Here is a 16,079-nt window from a genome sequence, read left to right on the forward strand (position 1 = left end):
TAGGCTGCATGTCACGGAAACCCGACTTAACTTTAACTGTGGAAGTGTATATCCTCATGGATCAGTAAGTCCAAGGCTGGTACAGCAGATCCTCCAGGCATGCCATCATGATCCAAGCTCCTGGAGTCTGTCCAGTGTACCAGCTGGAACAAGTGGCTGTCTTTTTCATGCCCCCAAATGGCTCTGGAACTTCTTGGTTGCATGTTTGTGCTCCAGGCAGGATGGAGAGAGGACAACCGTTCATGCTTGCCAAATCTGTCCTTCTGTATCAGATACACAGGAAGCAGATTTCCACTTGTACCTTTTTTTTTAAAATCATGAAACAACTATAGTCACCGTGTGATATAGTAGATCCGAACTTGTATCATAGTCCCCTGTATTAGATCCTTGCTCAAGATCGACTTGTATCTCTTAATTTATCGGAGCTGTCACAAGGCTGTCCTTCGCAGGAGCTGGGGAAGTATTGGTAACCAGGCCCATGATCATTTCCCTCATCCAAAGTGAGGTTCTGCTGGAGAGGACGATAAAACATGGGACCTGTTTAATTACAGAATCCTCTGTAGTTATTAGTGTCAGAATTTTGAATTTTACTGACCTGGAAAAATACTCATGATACAATGTCAAGTGAGAAGCAGGACAGAGAACATACAGAATACAGTAAAAATTTGGTTACAAAAATATAATTTATATACACACACATCCCACATCAGGAAATAAAATGTTAGTGGTAGTTAATGTTAGAGAATTAGCAGTTCAGGTCAAAAGGGTATTGATGGATAGTTTTTATCTTGCTGAACGTTTTCTGAATTTTCTAAATTTTCTTCAATGAACTTATATTACTTTCTAATAGGAAAACAGATGTTATTTTCTAAAAATCCCATATGTTTTTAAAGAAGTCCAAAATATGTATTTATTCATTTTCATCTTCATTGTCAAAAGAAAGGAGGCTACTGTTTTTTATTTGCTTTTGTGAGTTCTTTTTAACCGAGTCCTGCTTATTTATTTCATCTTCTTCTTTTGTCTTTTTCTTTTTTGAGCTTGCTGATAAACCCGAATATTTTTCATCTGAGGAACGCTTGACTGGTTTTCGATACATAATTCTTCCATCAGCTGAAGATGGCTCTTCATCTGCACCAAAAAACAAAGTTAAAACACTTTCTTTCTCTCATTATTTTGACTTTAATGGAGAGTCAGATGGCAAGAAAATCTCATACTGTATTTATGGATGTCCTTGAGTCAATTCAGCCTGTTCTTCTCTGCTCCCTCTAACTATGTACCCACAACACATGCAGTCACTTAATAAAAAACCTAATAAAAACTCATTTACTGAAGTATACTGTAATACTGGCAGTCCCCAATTCAAAACAATCAGGAGATACACACACACGCACATATTTTAAACTTTTTATTCTATATGGGAGTACAGCTGATTAACAATATTGTGATAGTCTCAGGTGGACAACAGAATGACTCAGGCGTACATATACGTGTTTTCATGCTCCACCAAACTCCCCTCCCATCCAGGCTGCCACATACCACTGGGCAGATACTACTGTGCTATACAGTAGGTACTTGTTGGTTATCCATAATCATGCTGTATTTTTAAGTATTTTGAAAAGTGATTGTTTGAAACTCCAGCATTTCCTCCTAAAGCAATGTAATAAAAACTTACAAATAATGAATAAAATGCTATATAGCATCCCACACTTCAGGCACTAAATAGACCTCTGCTGACTAGTTTGTAAACCTAACCAGCTATTTTAAAAAAAAAAAAAAAAAAAAGGATGTTTTTACTTAAATTTGCATTTAATCCTTGTAACAACCCAATAAGGTGGCCACAATTATTGTTCCCATTTTACTGATAAGGTAGCTGAGATTGGGAGGTGAAATAACTTGTTCAGAGTCACAAATCTGGTAAATGAAGTTTGAACTAGGACTATCTCCTTCAAACATACCATCAGTTCAGTTCATTTCAGTCGCTCAGTCATGTCCGACTCTTTGCGACCCCATGAATCGCAGCACGCCAGGCCTCCCTGTCCAAATCCCAGAGTTCCCTGTCCAACTCCCAGAGTTCACTCAGACTCATGCCCATCAAGTCAGTGATACCATCCAGCCATCTCATCCTCTGTTGTCCCTTTCTCCTTCTGCCCCCAATCCCTCCCAGCAACAGGGTCAGCAAACCACTTCAGTATTCTTGCCTTGAGAACCCTATGAACAGTATGAAAAGGCAAAATGATAGGATACTGAAAGAGGAACTCCCCGGGTCACTAGGTGCCCAATATACTTCTGGAGATCAGTGGAGAAATAACTCCAGAAAGAATGAAGGGATGGAGCCAAAGCAAAAACAATACTCAGTTGTGGATGTGATTGGTGACAGAAGCAAGGTCCGATACTGTCAAGAGCAATATTGCATAGGACCCTGGAATGTCAGGTCCATGAATCAAGGCAAATTGGAAGTGGTCAAACAGGAGATGGCAAGAGTGGACGTCGACATTCTAGGAATCAGCGAACTAAAATGGACTGGAATGCGTGAATTTAACTCAGATGACCATTATATCTACTACTCTAGGCAGGAATCCCTTAGAAGAAATGGAGTAGCCATCATGGTCAACAAAAGAGTCCAAAATGCAGTACTTGGATGCAATCTCAAAAATGACAGAATGATCTCTGTTCATTTCTAAGGCAAACAATTCAATATCACGGAAATCCAAGCCTATGCCCCACCCAGTAATGCTGAAGAAGCTGAAGTTGAATGGTTCTATGAAGACCTACAAGACCTTTTAGAACTAACACCCAAAAAAGATGTCCTTTTCATTATAGGGGACTGGAATGCAAAAGTAGGAAGTCAAGAAACACCTGGAGTAACAGGCAAATTTGGCCTTGGAGTATGGAATGAAACAGGGCAAAGACTAATAGAGTTTTGCCAAGAGAAAGCACTGGTCATAGCAAACACCCTCTTCCAACAACGCAAGAGAAGACTCTACACATGGACACCACCAGATGGTCAACACACCAACATCAGATTGATTATATTCTTCGCAGCCAAGGATGGAGAAGCTCTATACAGTCAGCAAAAACAAGACCAGGAGCTGACTGTGGCTCAGATCATGAACTCCTTATTGCCAAATTCAGACTTAAATTGAAGAAAGTAGGGAAAACCACTAGACCGTTCAGGTATGACCTAAACAAATCCCTTATGATTATACAGTGGAAGTGAGAAATAGATTTAAGGGACTAGATCTGATAGAGTGCCCAATGAACTATGGATGGAGGTTTGTGACATTGTACAGGAGACAGGGATCAAGACCATCCCCATGGAAAAGAAATGCAAAAAAGCAAAATGGCTGTCTGGGGAGGCCTTACAAATAGCTGTGAAAAGAAGAGAAGCGAAAAGCAAAGGAGAAAAGGAAAGACATAAGCATCTGAATGCAGAGTTCCAAAGAATAGCAAGGAGAGATAAGAAAGCCTTCCTCAGAAATCAGTGCAAAGAAATAGAGGAAAACAACAGAATGGGAAAGACTAGAGATCGCTTCAAGAAAATTAGAGATACCAAGGAAATATTTCATACAAAGATGGGCTCGATAAAGGACAGAAATGGTATGGACCTAACAGAAGCAGAAGATATTAAGAAGAGGTGGCAAGAATACACAGGAGAACTTTACAAAAAAGATCTTCACTACCCAGATAATCATGATGCTGTGATCACTCACCTAGAGGCAGACATCCTGGAATGTGAAGTCAAGTGGGCCTTAGAAAGCATCACTACAAACAAAGCTAGTGGAGGTGATGGAATTCCAGTTGAGCTATTTCAAATCCTGAAAGACGATGCTGTGAAAGTGCTGCACTGAATATGCCAGCAAATTTGGAAAACTCAGCAGTGGCCACAGGACTGGAAAAGGTCAGTTTTCATTCCAATCCCAAAGAAAGGCAATGCCAAAGGATGCTCAAACTACCGCACAATTGCACTCATCTCACACACTAGTAGAGTAATGCTCAAAATTCTCCAAGCCAGGCTTCAGCAGTACGTGAACCGTGAACTTCCAGATGTTGAAGCTGGTTTTAGAAAAGGCAGAGGAACCAGAGATCAAATTGCCAACATTCACTGTATCATCAAAAAAGCAAGAGTTCCAGAAAAACATCTATTTCTGCTTTACTGACTACGCCAAAGCCTTGACTGTGTGATCAGAACAAACTGTGGAAAATTCTGAAAGAGATGGGAATACCAGACCACCTGACCTACATCTTGAGAAACCTGTATGCAGGTCAGGAAGCAAGAGTTAGAACTGGACATGGAACAACAGGCTGGTTCCAAATAGGAGAAGGAGTACATCAAGGCTGTATACTGTCACCCTGCTTATGTAACTTATATGCAGAGTACATCCTGAGAAACGCTGGGCTGGAAGAAGCACAAGCTGGAAACAAGACTGCCAGGAGAAATATCAAACATACCATACCATTATATAAAATGATTTCATACCTAACGTTAAATTGGTGGGAAAACCAGCTTACTTTCAGACATACCTGCTTTGGCAGCCTTTATTTCTGCCTTAATTTTCATGACTTCTTCAGCTGACAGATCTCCCTTTTTTAAAACCACCACTTGGGGCTGTTCATCTTCTTTGTCACTGTGATCACCATCTTCTTCTGGGAGCTGAGGCTGGATTCTCTAGGGAAAAACACAAACACAACATTTAAGTTCTGACCCTGAACTAAACACAACCACTGTCTCTGTGAGAAACTGATCAGTAGAGTAAGAAGAGTAACCTTATTGACTAAACATCTGGCTGTGAATTTTCAAGTTAACTCTTAAGAATCTAACCTCTCCAGAGTAGGCAAGAGGTCCACCTGCCAGTTATTCTGGGGTGCCTATCCAGGGGAACCAGTTTCCATCCCAGCAGGACCCCAACTTGCAGTTCCTGATGTCAGGAGCCCTCTGTTCCATGTCCAGTCTATTCAGGGAAGTGCTGGGCTGCGCCAGTTCTCGCTGCTCTTCATCAACCCTTTTCACTTCCATCTCTTCTCAAAGAGTAACAAACAAACAAAAAAACACCACCAAAGTACAGGAAACGGTAGGTAAAAGGTCCTCTTACTCTGCCCATCTTTCTTCCCTCTCAGCAGCTTGTTTGGTGGGTATCCCATCAGCTGTTCTAAGTGTATAAATATGTGGAGGTATAGAAAACATTTTGTATACAAACAGGACACTAAACATACTACTATATGACTTGCTTTCTTTTTAAATTATTAAAATTCCCAAACATAAAAAAGTACAAAGAATAATGTAACAGAAACCATGTACTCACTTTACACACGTAACACATGGTAACCTTTGGCTAACTGACTGAGATTTTTAAGAAAAATATCAGACACCATAAAAGCTCCACTTGCCCAACTTTTTTACTCAAAGAAAAACAGACCAAAACGCTTTGCACAATACCCTGAGATACATATAGCATCATCTATTTTTAAAAATTACTATTATTTAACTCTGTATATGGTTATCTCATGGTTTATTTGATCAGTTCTTTGTAAGCAAAAATTTTGGTTGTTTCTAGTTTTTTCTACTATGATAAAATTTTTGCATGTTTTTGTTCAGCTTTCCAAACTTATACATGGAATTCCCTGAATGGAAATGCTAGGTTTCAAGGCTTGCACACTCAACACACAGTATTCAAACAGCTGGTTAGTCCACTTCTCACAGAGCCTTCCTTGTCCCCCAGACAGGGCAACAAAGCCCCGCAGGATCTGGCCTGAGTCAATAACCACAGCTATAAGCACAGTCTTATCTTCTTGCCAGGCTCATGGCCTCTGGGCTGCAGACAGGTTGAGTTTTGCAGATCCCTGAACATATTAGCTCCTCTGCCTCCCCTGTCACTGTGTAAATTCCCAGGGCCTAGAAGGCCCCCCTGACCCTGGCCAACTTCTAATCAATCTGCCTTCTAGACTCAAATCCTTCAGCAGTGCTTTCGAGATCTCACCTCTTCTTTTCATATTGTCTATAGCTCACAGGTGGCATGTATTACACCGTGTCATCAATGTTTTCCTGACTCTACTAGGCAATGCAGCATGTGTTTCATCTCTGTATCTAAAGGCATAGAGTGTGGCAAACAGCAGGGACAAGAAACATTTGTCAATCTACTCATGACTGACCAGCAGGATGATAAGCACAGTCATCTAACCATTGTAACTTCTCACACACTAGCTGAGGTTACAGACACTGTACTAGGAAAATATAGATGGATTAAGATACTTAAAGAGTTAGATTTAGTGATGGAGATATACAGGAGAGCAAGCAGTTGCAATGTAGAATGGTAAGTACTACAGATAAGATATGGATAGAGTGAAGAGAAGAACAGAGGAATAACTGTTGAGGGGGAGGGTCAAAGGGCTTCACTGAGATGGTGACCTGTGAAGGTTGCAATAAGGCAGGCAGGAAGGTATTTAAAGTACATGGCAGGGACTTCCCTGGTGGTCCCGTGGTTAAGCATCTGCCTTCCAACAGAGGGGATGTGGGTTCAATCCCTAGTCTGGGAACTAAGATCCCACATGCCATGCGGGGCAACTAAGCCCGCTAGAGGCAACTACTGAGCCCACGCACCCTGGAGCTGCAGCACCACAGCTAGAGAGAAGCTAGCACGCCACAACAAAGATCCTGCGCCCCACAATCCAGACCCAATGCAGGCAAAGAAATATTTAAAAATTAAAGAGCACAGCTTCCTGGAAATCCATCTCTTTGTCTTTTCAGAGTCTGGCCCAGTGCCTGGGGCTAACACATATTCAGTGGACTAACCGCACTTAAGTCAATCTTGGGTCCTACGCGATGACATGGGAGTGGGTCTTACTGCAAATGCTAGATAAAGTGCTAAATAAATTATTTCTCCACACATGTCTTAAACATAAGGGTATGTCTCTTTCTATTAGAAGCGATAGGGCAGGTTTTGATGTGAATCGGTTCAGGAAGGAGCTTGGAAGGGCATAGAAATTGACTCTCATGATCCTATTCAGATCTAGGATATGAAAAGTATTTGCTTTCCATCTTTTTTTTTTTTGGTAAGAACAAAGGACAGAAGTAGATCTAAGACACTCTTAAAGATGTTCTAGATTCGAGGCTTAGGATATTAGAAAGAAAGAAAGTGAAGTTGCTCAGTTGTGTCCAATTCTTTGCGACCCCATGGACTGTAGCCCACCAGGCTCCTCCATCCATGGGATTTTCCAGGCAAGAGTACTGGAGTGGGTTGCCATTTCCTTCTCCAGGGGATATTCCCAACCCAGGGATCGAACCTGGGTCTCCCCAGATTGTAAGCAGACGCCTTATCGTCTAGACCACCAGGGAAATATATTAGGTCGTTTGATGAAGTGCTCAGTTTCTTTACCTGGAAGGTGGGACGACACTATCACCTACAGTGTTAACTACAGGTTTTGGAATGAGCAAGTGAAAATGAAGAGACAGAAAAATGATCATTCCTTACGTACTATCTACCAAGGATGGGGCGCTTTACCTGCATCAAGTAATTTTCAGAACACAGCAACACTGTGAAAACGACCAACAGCTTTCTGGGCGCAAGAGGCTGTAGTTGTTTGAAGAGGACCAGCTTGGGGTCCGATGACACTCGGACTGAAGGCCCAGCGTGGGTGGGAAGTGGGACCCATCAGTATTTGGCCTCCAAGGCAGAAGCCGAAAGTAGCGGAGCCGGCCGCGTTTCTGCGGTAACCCGACAGGCCCGGGCTCACCTTGGTTTCTACGGTGGGCCCTTCCTTGTAGCCGACCCGTTCCTTGAAGCGGGCCAGGAAGGCCGGCTCGGCTGGCCGCACATACGACACCTGGTTCCGCTTGCTCATAGCTGCTCTGGGGGGAAACAGGCCTTCCCGGGCGCCTGGAAGATATACAGAGGCGACGGCGCCTACTCGTGACGTCACATAGCCCCGTCCCCTGGCCCAAAGCCGGGCAACATGGCGGCCTCCACGCTGGCGTCAACGTCGGACCTGAGCGCCAAATTTAAATTCGCGGCCATCTTGAATGGGAGGAATCCCCGCGCGGTGCGCGGCTGGAAGTGGGTACTGTCGCTCCGTAGGTCTCGGGACCGAGGGCTGAGGGCACGATGGCGCCCGGCTGCAAAAGTAAGTGGGGTGCCCCAGCTTCGTGACCCAGTTCCCTCCCACAAGTACAAGCTTTCCTGCTGGCCGTGAAGGGCAGGAGCGCACGGAACGGCGAGGGAGGGTGTTTGGCGTCTGTCTCTCCAAGACAATACATTAATGGAACAGCTAGCTGTCTTCCCGTCTGTGTATTGGGCGCACGCTAAGAGCCTGGCGCAGTTCTAGGCACTGGGGCTGAGCAGCAAAACGAAACGGAGAGCTGTCATCCAGGCGCTCCTAAGCGACGTGCTGAATCTTCCCTCCTGTTCTTGGACCTTTCATTCGTCGCTGGTCCCTTCCCGTGTCCCAGTCGGGGCTGCCTCTTTAGTATCCTCACTTGAGGGTCGGCTCACACTCTCCCCACTTTCTGCGTAATTCTAGATTACTGACTTTGCTGAAGGGGAGAACCTACTATATTGTTCTATGCACCTCGTTCTCTTTTGGAGGGTCCGCTGTGGACTCTTCTTAGATAGACTTTTAAAAGCACAGAATTCAGTGGTGTCTTTACATTCTCACAATCCCGTTTTTCCTTCTCCTGGAAGTTCTTCCTTTTTCTCACGGAGGGGAGCCTGTCGTTTTTGCTTTTGATAAACCCTTCCATTGTCCATTGCTGTTCCTGGCTACTTGCCCCACCTCTTACATTGCCTAACCCTTTAAGAAATTTTGATTTTTAAAGCCAAGGGACTGGATTTTGGACTAATTTGATGTATCTTAGTGAATGGTATGAATGGTAAGAAGGTGATGTCTATGTTAGAAGATGAAAGAAACGGTGAATTTTTGGTTTAGTGTTTGAGTCTTCCAATAACGTTAATGCTTTTAGCTGTCAATCGTAATTCTTTTCTAATATGTTGTTTCACTTACTTTTTAGGTCGCTCCTACCATTAAAACATCATCATGCTCTCTTTTTCCATGCAAAATGTTCGTTTTCCTCCAACATTTTCAGCATTCAGAGGATATTAGCACACAAATTGGTACATTATTGGACCAAAATGTTCATTGTGCTTTCTGCACAATCACAGTGTTTGTTCAATAAATCTGGACTCAAGCAAGAGAATTGATGCCTGTGCTATAATTAGAGCATCTGTTTCTTTAATGGAAAGTATATTGTTGTCGAATCCACAGCCTATAGTTTACATTTTGTTAGATGTCCCAGTGATGTATTTTTATAGTTGTTTTTCCCTAGAACCAGATCTGATACCAGATTTCTCATTGCAGTTTCACTGCATTTAGTACTCATCTCTGACCTCTTTAAAAGAATTTTTTTAGCACATAATTGAGATAGGTCACATATTATCTCCTGCAGTTTCTCATATAAAATGTGAAATTCAGTGGGTTTAATATATTTACAGATATGTGCAACTACCACTGTAGTCAATTTTAGGATCTTTTCATCACCTCAAAAAGAAATCGCATATCCTTGAGCTCTCACCGCTACCTCCCCACCCCCACCTGCCCTAAGCAACAACTAATTGGCTTGCTATCTTGTCTAGTTGTAGTCATTATTCAAAGTGGCATGCTGAAGTCTCCAACTATTATTGGTGAAGTCTCCAACTGTTAATAGTCTCCAACTAAAATTGTCTGTTTTCTGTTCATTTCTTGTCAGTTCTGGTATTTTGGTGCTTTGTTATTAGGTAGATATGTTCTTATCTGTGTTATTTTCCTGGTGGTTTGACCCTTTTATCATTATAAAATGTTCCTTTTTATCTCTAGTATCTTTGTTTTAAAGTCCATTTTGTCTGCTACCTGTGTGGCCACTCCCACTTTCTTATGATGGCTGTTTGCATGAGATAAACTTTTTTTCATCCTTTCAAAGTGAAAGTGTATCTTTGAATCTAAAGGGTGTTTCCTGAAGACAGTATATAGTCTGACAATCTCTGCCTTTTGATTGGGTCTGACAATCTCTGAGTTTTGATTGGGTTGTTTAATCAACTCATGTGTTGTTATTGATTTGGTTGGATTCACATCTCCCATTTTACTTTTCTTTTTCTGTGTGTCTCAGGTCTTTTATGGTCCTCTGTTCTTCATTTACTGTGTTTTTGTACTGTGTTTTTGTTTAACGGTTGCTCTAGGGTTTAACATATCCATCTTAACAGCATCAGCTTCAGATTTATACTAGCTTAATTCCAGTGATATAAACATTACTCCTGCGTAGATCTATTCCCTTTTTATCCTCTTTTTTGGTGTTATTGTTATTGTTATTGTTATTATCTGGCTGTAATGTCTTGTGGGATGTCAGTTCCCTGACCAGGGATAGAACCCCAGCCACTGTAGTGAGAGCACAGAGTCCTACCCACTGGTCTGCCAGGGAATGCCTGGTATTATTGTTAAACACATTAACATGTATTGTTACAAACTCAACAGTATGTTACTTTACATCTTACTCATTTCCTTAGTCTATTACAGGTTTGTTCCTACTCACCTTCTTTGTGATATTTTGGCAAATATACATATATTATGTTTCTGTATGTTATACATCCAATGATACCTTATCAGTTCAGTCGCTCAGTCTTGTCTGATTTTTTGCGACCCCATGGACTGCAGTACGCCAGGCTTCTCTGTCCATCTCCAGCTCCCAGAGCTTACTCAAACTCATGTCCGTTGAGTTGTTGATGCCATCCAACCATCTCATCCTCTGTCGTCCGCTTCTCCCAACTTCAATCTTTCCCAGCATCAGGGTCTTTTCCAGTGAGTCAGTTCCTCGCATCAGGTGGCCAAAGTATTGGAGTTTTCAGCTTTAGCATCAGTCCTTCCAATGAATATTCAGGACTGATTTCCTTTAGGATGGATTGGTTGGATCTCCTTGCTGTCCAAGGGCCTCTCAAGAGTCTTCTCCAACACCACAGCTCAAAAGCGTCAATTCTTCAGCACTCAGCTTTCTTTATAGTTCAACTCTCACATCCATACATGACCACTGGAAAAACCATAGCTTTGACTAGATGGACTAGCTTTGACCAATTGGCAAAGTAATGTCTGCTTTTTAATATGCTGTCTAGGTTGGTCATAGCTTTTCTTCCAAAGAGCAAGCATCCTTTAATTTCAATGGCTGCAGTAACCATCTGCAGTGATTTTGGAGCCCCCAAAATAAAGTCTGTCTCTGTTTCCTCATCTATTTGCCATGAAGTGATGGGACCAGATGCCATGATCTTTGTTTTCTGAATGTTGAGTTTTAAGCTAACTTTTTCACTCTCTTCTTTTACTTTCATCAAGAGGCTCTTTAGTTATTCTTTGCTTTCTGCCCTAACAGTGGTGTCCTCTGCATATATGAGGTTCTTGATATTTCTCCCAGCAATCTCGAGTCCAGCTTGTGTGCTTTCTGCCATAAGGATGGTGTCATCTGCATATCTGAGGTTATTGATCTTTCTCCTGGCAATCTCAACTCCAGCTTGTGCTTCATTCAGTCCAGCATTTCTCATGATGTACTCTGCATATAAGTTAAATAAGCAGGGTGACAGTATACAGCCTTGATGTACTCCTTTCCTGATTTGGAACCAGTCTGTTGTTCCATGTCCAGTTCTGACTGTTGCTTCTTGACCTGCATACAGATTTCTCAGGTGGTCTGGTATTCCTATCTCTTGAAGAATTTTGCACAGTTTGTTGTGATCCACACAGTCAAAGGCTTATGATACTTTATATGCTATGCTCAATTGCTTCAATAGTGTCTGACTGTTTGCAACCTACCAACTGTAGCCTGCCAGACTTCTCTGTCCATGGGATTTTCCAGGCAAGAATACTGGAGTGGGGATCTTAGGGATCCCCATGGGATCCAGTGGGGATCTGGAGTGAAGTGAAGAATACTTCTCCAAGGATCTTCCTGATAGGGTTCAAACCCACTTCTCTTGCATCTCTTGCATTGGCAGGCAGGTTCTTTACCACTGGCACCACCTGGGAAGCCTGATACCTTTTATACATATTATTTTATACATTTTTGTTTACAGTTTTTAAAAATAAACAGGAGAAAACAGACATTTCTACTTTTTTTCTTTTTTTATAATTATATGATTGCTGTAACTTGATGCTCTTTGATTTTTTTTCCACGTGAATTTGAATTTTATTGTCTGTGATCACTTACCTGGTCTTAGGACTTAATGAAGCTCAGGTTCTTGATGTCTTGTCACAGAAAGAATTCAGTGAGAGACAAAGTGATAGGTAAGAATTGAATGTATTTAAATATAAGCACACTCTACAAAAGGAGTGTGGACCGTCTCAGAAGGTGAGGTGCCTCGAAATGTGGCAAGTGGTTAGTTTTTACGGGCAGGGTAATTTCATAGTCTGTTGAGTGGGAGGATTATTTCTTATTTCAGTTACTTCACAGAAAGGGTGGAGATCTCCAGGGAGTGGGCCACTGCCCTCTGTTTGTTCTTTGATTATTGCTCTTGTTCAGTTGGTAAGTCTGCTAAGACTCTGCCATTTCACGGACTGTAGCATGCCGGGCTTCCCTGTCCTTCACTATCTCCCAGAGTTTGCTAAAATTCATGTCCATTGAGTTGGTGATGCTATCCAACCATCTCATCCTCTGCTGCCCCCTTCTCCTTTTGCCTTCAATCTTTCCCAGCATCAGGGCGTTTTCCAGTGAGTCAGCTCTTAACATCAAGTTGCATCAAGTGGCCAAAGTATTGGAGCTTCAGCTTCAGCATCAGTCCTTCCAATGAATATTCAGGGTTGATTTCCTTTACAATTGACTGGTTTGATATTCTTGTAGTCCAAGGGACTCCCAAGAGTCTTCTCCAGCACCACAATTCAGAAGCATCAGTTCTTCAGCGCTCAGTCTTCTTTATGGTCCAACTCTCACATCCATACATGACTATTGGAAAAACTGTAGCTTTGACTATATGGACCTTTATAGGCAAAGTGATATCTCTGCTTTTTAATATGTTGTCTAGGTTGGTCATAGCTTTTCTTCCAAGGAGCAGGTGTCTTTTCATTGCATGGCTGCAGTCACCATCTGCAGTGATTTTGGAGCCCAAGAAAATAAAACCTGTCACTGTCTCCACTTTTTCTTCTATTTGCCATAAAGTGATGGGACCAGATGCCATGATCTTAGTATTTTGGATGTTGTGTTTCAACCCAGCTTTTTCACTCTTCTCTTTCACCCTCATTAAGAGAGCCTTTAATTCCTCTTTATTTTCTGCCATTAGAGTTGTTATCATGTGCATATCTGAGGTTGTTGATATTTCTCCCAGCAGTCTTGATTCCAGCTTGTGCTGCATAGAAGTTAAATAAGCAGGGTGACAATATGCAGCCTTGATGTACTCCTTTCCCAATTTTCAGTCAGTTGTTCTGTGTAAGGTTCTCACTGTTGCTTCTTGACCTGCATACACATTTTTCAGGAGATAGGTAAGATGATCTGGTATTCCCATCCCTTTGAGAATTTTTCACAGTTGGTTGTGATCCACACAGTCAAAGGCTTCCTTGTAGTCAATGAAGCAGCTGTCTTTCTGGAATTCTTGCTTTCTCGGTGATCCAACGAATGTTGACAATTTGATCTCTGGTTCCTCTGCCTCTCTGAAACCCAGCTTGTACATCTGGAAGTTCTCATTTCATGTACTGCTGAAGCCTAGCTTGAAGAATTTTGAACATAACATTGCTTGCATGTGAAATGAGCATAGTTGTATGGTAGTTTGAATATTCTTTGGCATTGCCCTTCTTTCGGATTGGAATGAAAACTGACCTTTTCCAGTCTTGTGGCCACTGTTGAGTTTTCCAAATTTGCCGACGTACTGTGTTCAGCACTTTGACAGCAACATCTTTTAGGATTTGAAATAGCTCATATGGAATTCCGTCACCTCCCCTAACTTTGTTCCTAGTACTGCTTCCTAAGGCCCACTTGACTTCAGACTCCAGGATATCAGGCTCTAGGTGAGTGACCACACCATCGTGGTTATCGGGTCATTAAGACCTTTTTTGTATCATTCTTCTGTGTACTCTTGCCACCTCTTCTTAATCTCTTCTGCTTCTATTAGGTCCATACCGTTTCTGTCCTTTATGTTGCCCATCCTTGCAATGGGTGTGAAATTCATTGCAAGCAATGAAATGTGCCCTTGATATGTTCAATTTTCATGAAGAGATCTCTAATCTTTCCCATTGTATTGTTTTCCTCTATTTCTCTGCATGGTTCATTGAAGAAGGCCTTCATATCTCTCCTTGCTGTTCCCTGGGACTCTGCATTCAGTCGAATATTCTTTCCCTTTCTCCCTTGCCTTTTGCTTTTCTTCTTTCTTCAGCTACTTGTAAGGCCTCCTCAGACAACCACTTTGCCCTCTTTGTTCTTTGATGATTGGCCTGAAAGATCGTGGTGCTGGTTGGTATGTCACTTAGCTTATGCTAGTATATTACAGTAAGCATATAATGAGGGTCAAGGTCCACTGGAAGTCAGATCTTCCACCATCTTTAACTGAGTTTGTTCTAACCAGTTTTTGTCATGTCCAGTGTCTTTGTCATTCTTTTAAATGTTGTGCCCTGCCCCCTTCCCTCCTGTTTGACTGAGAAGTCAGCTGTTAATCTAAATTAGGTTCTCTTAAGTAATGACTTCCAACACTTTTACTGTGATGCATCAGTTGGTCTGTTTCTGTTTATCCTCTTTGGGATTTGTTTAACTTCCTGGATATATAGATCATTTTTTAATGGATTTTGGGAAGTTTGGGCCATTATTTCTTTGACTTTTTTCTGTTCTTCCTCTCTTCTCCCCATTTATGCATGTTGGTATGCTTAATGTGGGCCTACATTTCTGCAAGTTTCACTTCACTTTTCATTTTTTTTCTCTCTGTTCTTTGGCCTTCATAATCTCTATTGATCTTAGAGCTTGGTGGTTCTTTTTGTCTTTCAGACAAAGTTAATGTAATTATGATTTCCTTTAGTTCTGGGCATCTTTGTAATGGCTACTTTAAAGTCTTTTTCCTGATATCAACATGTAAGCACTCTCACAGGCTTTTTATTCTGATTTATGGGTCATACTTTCTTGTTTCTTTGAATTCCTTGCAGTTTTTTTGTTAGAAACTAGACATCTTGGATAATATGTTGTAGCAACTCTGGGTAAGTGGTCTCTGCATCCTCTAGGATTTATTATGTACAGCAAATAAGGAGAACATCAGAATCTTTCCAAAGCAGTCTCTCTGAACAGCAAAATTAGGGAGGTTTTAAGCTAAGGCTATATATATATTCATGAAAGCACTTGATTGAACAGATGAAATTTAGCATTTGGGGCAGAGGTCAACAAAGTCCAAGCTTTAGTTGACCTAAGTCTGGAGCTTCAACATCATCATTCCACCCTCTCCCTGGGTAGGAGCCTTAGGTCCTCAAGAACTCAAATATATATTGTGTGTTTCCCTTGAGTAGCCAGGAGAATGCCCCAAGGCCACACTATTGTTTCCTGACTGCTCCTCCCTTGTTTCTACATTCCCTCCCTTCAGTTCAGTTCAGTTCAGTCGCTCAGTCCTGTCCAACTCTTTGCAACCGCATGAATCGCAGCACGCCAGGCCTCCCTGTCCATCACCAACTCCTGGAGTTCACCCAAACTCATGTCCATTGAGTCGGTGATGCCATCCAGCCATCTCATCCTCTGTCGTCCCCTTCTCCTCCTGCCCCCAATCCCTCCCATCATCAGAGTCTTTTCCAATGAGTCAACTCTTCGCATGAGGTGGCCAAAGTATTAGAGTTTCAGCTTTAGCATCAGTCCTTCCAAAAAACACCCAGATTGATCTTTAGAATGGACTGGTTGGATCTCCTTGCAATCCAAGGGACGCTCAAGAGTCTTCACCAACACCACAGTTCAAAAGCATCAATTCTTCGGCACTCAGCTTTCTTCACAGTCCAACCCTCACATCCATACATGAACACTGGAAAAACCATAGCCTTGACTAGACGAACCTTTGTTGGCAAAATAATGTCTCTGCTTTTGAATATGCTATCTAGGTTGGTCATAACTTTTCTTCCAAGGAGTAAGCGTCTTTTAA

General features: G+C 42.0%; 2 protein-coding genes across 3 annotated transcripts in view; one reads left to right on the forward strand and one right to left on the reverse strand.

The window, feature by feature from the left end:
- Positions 1–563: 563 nt before the first annotated feature.
- On the reverse strand, positions 564–7,916 carry KIAA1143 (KIAA1143 ortholog). The gene is made up of 3 exons (XM_055556980.1): positions 7,729–7,916; positions 4,522–4,666; positions 564–1,128 (listed from the first exon to the last, which is right to left on the reverse strand). Exons 1-3 carry the CDS (start codon positions 7,834–7,836, stop codon positions 911–913), a joined length of 471 nt encoding a protein of 156 aa, XP_055412955.1. The 5' UTR covers positions 7,837–7,916; the 3' UTR covers positions 564–910.
- Positions 7,917–7,925: 9 nt separating this feature from the next.
- The window catches only part of KIF15 (kinesin family member 15), a 59,041-nt gene continuing 50,887 nt past the window's right edge, over positions 7,926–16,079 (forward strand). For both annotated transcript variants that reach the window (XM_055556947.1, XM_055556948.1), the window contains exon 1: positions 7,926–8,115. In XM_055556947.1, coding sequence (XP_055412922.1) covers positions 8,097–8,115 — 19 coding nt within the window. In that variant the 5' untranslated portion in view covers positions 7,926–8,096. The remainder of the gene's footprint in view (positions 8,116–16,079) is intronic.

Source organism: Bubalus kerabau, chromosome 20, assembly GCF_029407905.1.
Source record: "Bubalus kerabau isolate K-KA32 ecotype Philippines breed swamp buffalo chromosome 20, PCC_UOA_SB_1v2, whole genome shotgun sequence".
NCBI classification, from domain to species: Eukaryota; Metazoa; Chordata; class Mammalia; order Artiodactyla; family Bovidae; genus Bubalus; species Bubalus kerabau.